This window comes from Mus caroli, chromosome 1 (genome assembly GCF_900094665.2).
Source record: "Mus caroli chromosome 1, CAROLI_EIJ_v1.1, whole genome shotgun sequence".
NCBI classification, from domain to species: domain Eukaryota; kingdom Metazoa; phylum Chordata; class Mammalia; order Rodentia; family Muridae; genus Mus; species Mus caroli.
The window spans coordinates 77,364,549-77,370,548 of NC_034570.1; the positions used below are offsets into that span (position 1 = coordinate 77,364,549).

The 6,000-nt window shown below is 46.5% G+C and overlaps 1 protein-coding gene across 2 annotated transcripts in view; it reads right to left on the minus strand.

Annotated features, from left to right (window-relative positions):
• The window catches only part of Pid1 (phosphotyrosine interaction domain containing 1), a 287,502-nt gene that overhangs the window by 231,628 nt on the left and 49,874 nt on the right, over window positions 1–6,000 (minus strand). The window contains exon 1 of one of the 2 annotated variants that reach the window (XM_021159725.2): window positions 544–842. The exons of the other annotated variant lie outside the window; for it this stretch is intronic. Coding sequence (XP_021015384.1) covers window positions 544–573 — 30 coding nt within the window. The 5' untranslated portion in view covers window positions 574–842. Of the gene's footprint in view, window positions 1–543; window positions 843–6,000 lie in introns of those variants that run through there. 2 annotated transcript variants of the gene reach the window in all.

Genomic DNA, 6,000 nt, shown 5'->3' on the forward strand with positions numbered 1-6,000 from the left:
AGAGGAGAGAGTGCCAATGAAATAGGGGAAAAAGAAAATACGTCGCATACCACGACCAAGCCAAACCAAGCCTGACATTTCCAAATTATATTGGCAAATGCATGCTTTCACAAATCATTTGTTCTGTCTTTTCCTAGAGACAAAAAGAAGGGGGGGGGATCTGAATTCAAATATCCTAGCCCCAGACCAGTAAATTATGTCAGTGAGATGCAATCTTTAATGTTGTTCAGAAAGTCTAATGTTATTTATATCAACACGCGCACCAACACCAACACCTTCAGGACAAAAGTTGTAAGGCTGGAGACAGCCCCCTAATGAATTTCGTCTTCCTTTGACCCTGGATGGGTTTCCGAGCTCTGGGCTGAGCACACAAGCATCCAGTTCCCATAGATGAATTTTACAGGATTGTGGAGATGAGGGGTCTTAGGGAGGGGAAAAATGGGGGTGTAAATCCCTGAAAATGAGCCAAAACATCACCTTGGCTACTTCAACCCAGCACCTCCTCTTCCAGGCTGGCCCCGGGGCCTCTCCGGTGTCCCTTACCTGCAGACGCTCAGTAGCCGGCTGCCACATCTTCCAGCCGTGGGGTTTTGGCAGAGAAGACGCTGGCGAGACTCTGTGGGTTGCGCCCGGAAGGAGAGGGAGCTGCGGTCCCGCTGTCACATCTGGGGTCAGCGTCTGCAGGCTGAGCGTCCTGGCGCCGGCCTCAGCCCGGTGGGCGCAAGGGCTGAGAGCGGGACGAGGCGGCGCTCCGCTGCCGGCAACTTGTGGGCTCCGCTCCGGCCGCCAGTCGGTGCGCAGCTCAGACGATTGCGCAGCTCCGCCCGGGCCCCAGCGCCGCGGCCGCTCCCTCCTCCCCCCGCCGCCGCCCGGACCTGCGCGGTCTGAGCATGCCCGGGCGGGCTTCTGCCCGGGGGTGGGGGTGGGGGGGGACCGGCGCCCGGGGCTGTGGGTCTGTACCCCTCAGACCCTGGCGTCCTGCAAACCCTGAAGAGGCTAGAAGCTGACCAAGCCCCTAAGTTGGTACCGGATCTGGGAGAAGGCTCAAAGTGGCCCGGGGAGAAAGGGCCTGGTAGAAAGATAGTGCTGCCCCTCCCGGGGTTCATTCAGTGAGAGTCTCTGAATCACTTGGGACATGCTTGGGAGAGCTTCGATCCCTTGGGTTAACTGAGGGATCGCTCCACCTGCTTCACCAAGTTCTGGAGATACACTGGTGCTCAGTAAAGGACAAGAACACACCCCTCTGCTGAGCTTATATTACATGAGGGAGATGGTGATGGAGGAAAGACCTGCTGGTAGTAAATGTTGGGAAGAAAAGCAAAAGAGCTGGTGTATAGAGAAAAGCATAGGAGTACAATCTTAAGACACAAAGCCATTGGGAGGCATTGGCATGCGCGGGACTCTGTGCAGGATATAGGGTCTGGAGAGCCTTAAGAGAGAGGGCACATAGCTCACCAACAAGCATCTTCCAGATCTTCCAGATATTAACGGGACTCTGAGAACCCATAGGGCCACCATACCGACCTCCCAGGTCTGGAGGTACCCAGGCTAGTGCTAACCTTCAGAAAGCACCTGTGTAAGCCTGTTCCCATCCTCTAGGCCCTTCTGCGGTGATAAAAGTGACTATCCCTAGAGTGTCAGGGATACAAATGAGGTATTTTGAATTTGGGTCACTTGTCCAAATCACAAGGCCAGAGACTGGCTTCAACAATGCACATGGATGGTATGAAGGAGGAAGTTCTTGACCAAGGATATGTCACAGGAAGCAAACCCATCTAAGACAGGGGCTCTGGGGGAGCTTGACAGAGTTGGATTGGAAACCTGGGTCGCAGAACTGAAGGAAGAGGGTGGGACAGATGTGTGGAAGACTTTAGGAGGCAAAACAAATACAGAGAGGGGCGAAGGGAGAACATGGACCCAAACTACTGCCAGGCAAGGTCCAGAGCTCAACCGGGCTGGTAGGAAAGCATTATGAGACCTCGCACAGCCCGTGCAAAATCAATGTCAGCCCTGGCCTGGGACAAGCCGGTCCTCGTCCTCGTCCTTGTCCTCGTCCTTCATAGGTGGAGTGCTGTCCACAAAACAAAGTACTCCAGAGTCTACTCCTCAACTGGGCAGAAGCCCATTTCCCAAGGTACACATTGCCACAGGAGGAGCACAGTGGATATTCACAACCAATGTTCCAGGCCTTTGGATCTTTAAGTTGCTGTGATTCATATTCTCTCTCTCTCTCTCTCTCTCTCTCTCTCTCTCTCTCTCTCTCTCTCTCTCTCTCTCTTAAATCCAGGACTTCTGGACAATGGTAAGGCCACAGGGATGACACAAGCTGGTCTTTATCTCACCAGATATCCACAGGGCTCTCCTGCTAACTAGGACCTTTTCAGCCCTTTCTGGGTCCCAGATACATACTCTTGAAAAAAAAAAAAAAGAAAAGAAAATTCACCCTGTATAGAAACATACCTTCCAGCTTTGCTGATATGGTCCCTGCCACTTTCAGATAAGATTCCCCCCCTTCCCCTTTTCCTAACAACTAGTTCCCCTGTGTACTTTAACGCCTTAAAAAATTCCTGATGCAATATGTCTTCCCTGTCTCCTACTTCTCTTTAATCACATCCCCAAATTGAAAGAGATGCACTTCATTTAATAAAATCTAGCAACTCCAAACGTACACATGAAACCCCTCAGGCAGCTAAAATAGGAATCTTCAGTTGCCAAGGATGTCTTCAGACAAGCTTTGAAACCATCCTTAGCTGCAGATACTTTCATAGGAGGAGAAAAAAAGGATTTTGTTTTAAATAGCAGCGGGATGAGATAACAGCCTAAATTCAAATCGCATTAGAGCATTAAATCCCGTCTTCTCGCCTCCCCGAATGTAATTAATTGTTATGACTCAGTTAATACAGCCTCTAGTTGTGAGCACGGTGCTATTTAAAGAAAAGGAGGCTTCGCTTTCAGCTCAGGGTAGATTGCTTGCAGTCACCACCAGGTCCCACTCTGTGAAGCAGAGGATGCATTTGGACCCAAATCACTTGTCCCGACTTCCCCTAGGCAGTAAATAGAAAAGTAGGTGACTCGGAAGAGAGGCCAGGCATTGGGGGATGCCTCCCACTCTTAGGTTTTCCAAGTGTTCCCATTCAGGAGGAACCTGCAGTAGAGGGTGAATGAAATAGAGCCATCTACTGGTCAGAGTTGGGATGTGCATGTAGGTCCCTCCCAGCAAGGCCCTACTTCTAAGGGATATCTGTGTGGTCATTCAGAAAATGCTCTTTTAAGGGGCAAACAGTTGTGTTCTTGGCAAGGAACCATTCCTGGATTACACAAAAAGGGTTTGGTTGCTGTGAATTAAAACATCAGACACATATAAGTACGTGCCTAATTCCATGTATTTAATCACTGCCAACTATCCAAGCAGGTCAAATCATGTTAATAAATACAAGTTCAAGGAAAATCACGAAGGGGGAAGAGACATATGTGATCCATAAAATCGTTACAAACCTCTTCAGCGATTTTATTAAACCGGATTTTATCTAATTCAGAGTCTTAAGCCCTTATCTAAGCAAGCAAAATGTTCACAGCAGGATAATGGTAAGCAAATTTTGGTCCAACATACCAAAAATGCATTAATTAAAATGCCATGCAGTCACTAAAACCATGACAGTGAAGTATGGAAGTGGAAGGTATTTAGGATACAATTATCTTTTCAAAGTGGGCTAAATAAAATGTGCAAGTTAAATGCATTTGTAGAAATACATGTGAATCACCATAAACATTAGAAATAAGCTAGGGCAAGGGGAAGTCCCGAGCTGAATCCCGACTTCCTAACTGTCCATCCAAAGTGAGTCATTTGCCTTGCAGAGACGCAGATGGCGCATCTGCAAAAGAGTAATAATATTACCCAATACTTAGGATTATAATTTATAATCTGCCCAGCCACGGTAGACATGCAGAAAATATCAGTTTGTGTCCCTATCACAGTTCTATCCTTCATTTGTAACTAGAGTGATAAGATTCTCATGAACTATCCCATGTGTCCTGGGGTTATTTCCACCTGAAATATTTGTAGATTTCATTCTTCCATTTAGTTTATCAAATAAAAACAACAAGCCATATAAAAGCTAACTTACAGTTCTAATTTAAGCAGATGGCCAGTGAAATCTACTATGGTAGTCTATTTAGCAGAGCAAGCCTAAGAAAGTCTTTATTGGGGCTTTGCTGATCTTATTTCCGAGTTACTAAAATAGCTTTAGATAGTCAAACTTTAAAAATCAGAACATTCAGGGGCTGGAGAGATGCCTCAGCAGTTAAGAGCACTCGCTGCTTTCCCTGAGGACCCGAGTTCAGTTCCCAGCACCTACATCTGATGGCTGGCAACTGCCTGTAACTTTAGCTCCAAAGAATCTGACACCTTCTCTGGTCTTCTTAGATATGGGAGCATACAGAGGCCATACACTCACATAAACACACACATATATATACATACATAAAAATAAATCTTAAAAGATTAATAAGATTTATTAAACCATTAAAACCTCCCTGTAGTGACAGAGCTTTTATTCCCACATTAGTGCAAGGTGTTTATTAAAATTGTATGGTGGTCTTTTCTTCCTTTAAAAGGAAACATTCGTTGTTCATCTTTTGTACTTGGTAAAAATTAAGGACTAGTTCATATGTATGCTGTAACACATGATTCCATTCTTCTCTCATCAGCCTTAATCATGTGACAATTTCCAAAGATGACTGACGATCACTCTCTTCCCAGAGGGCAAAGCTAAGGTCTCTGTTGTTTGCTGCTGTGGAAGCCACACTAGCTGGCAACCAAAATTCTGGGGATTTTTCTGCCTTACCTTCTACCTCTTTGTAGGCATGAACTGGGATCACAGACACATGGGCTACTATGCCCAACTTCTCATGAGTTTTGGAGGAGCCATACTGACTGTCAATCTTTTCATAAGATGCAATCAGCCCACCCTCCTTCTGCACTGCATGTGTGATCTAGTTGGCCATCTTAAACAGTGTCTATATGGGACGTCCAAACAGAGGCTTCAAAGACCTGAAAGCCCTGCTCTCACCTATTGGAACCCACAACTATATTGTAAGGAAGCCAAGACAAGCCATTTTACAATGGGAACCACAGTGGGAGGCCAGGCCAAAAGGGACCATTCACACCCAAACATGTACAAGCTTGGTTTAGAGTACACAGCTCGAGCTCTTAGAAGAGCCACAAGAGTGACCCCAGGCATGACAGCATTAGAATTACCCAGACCAAGTTATGGCTTAGAATAATGAGCAGGAAACTCAGAGATTCTTCAAGGCATCAGTGCTGGGGTTGTTTGTCAGTTAGTAAAAGACAAGTAATGGAGAAAGCATTGCCAACAAGAAACTTTCCTCTCATTCATCCCAACATTTCCCAGCAGTGAATAGAAACAGAAAAGGAGAGGAGTATTGGTAATTGGAGTCCACAGAGAAACTCTTTCCTTCTTGGTTCAGTTCTGCTCTCCTAATCCCCCTGCATCCACACTTCTAACCCAGTCTGTAGTCCAGAGGGTCAAACATCCAGGTCCCACCAGTTTAACTCCCCAGCTGACCTCTCCTAAGGAAGACAGAGAGTGAGCTGAGCCTGGGCCACAGAATGGCCAAGCAGAATTTTCTTTCTGGTATGAATTTCGGTGCATGTGGTGTTATCTGTTCCTTTATCTGTTGCCTTTCCCAGTGTCTCTGGACAAGAGCTCCATCTATGTTAGCCAGCCTCTCCATCAGGCAACAAAAAAAACACCTGAGAACTTGAAGAAAGACTTGTTTTGGTTCATGGTTTCTAAGCTTTCAGTCTGTGATCCCTGGCTCTGTTATTAGAGGCCAGAAGTAAGGTAAAACATTGTGGGAACAGGAGCCTGCAGGAGACTAGTGTGAGGTCCAAGCTCTGTGCCAAGAAAGGAAGAAGGTCGTGGGAGGCCAGAGAGGTTGCAATGAAATCAAGAAGCCTTAGTAAAAGCATACTTTATT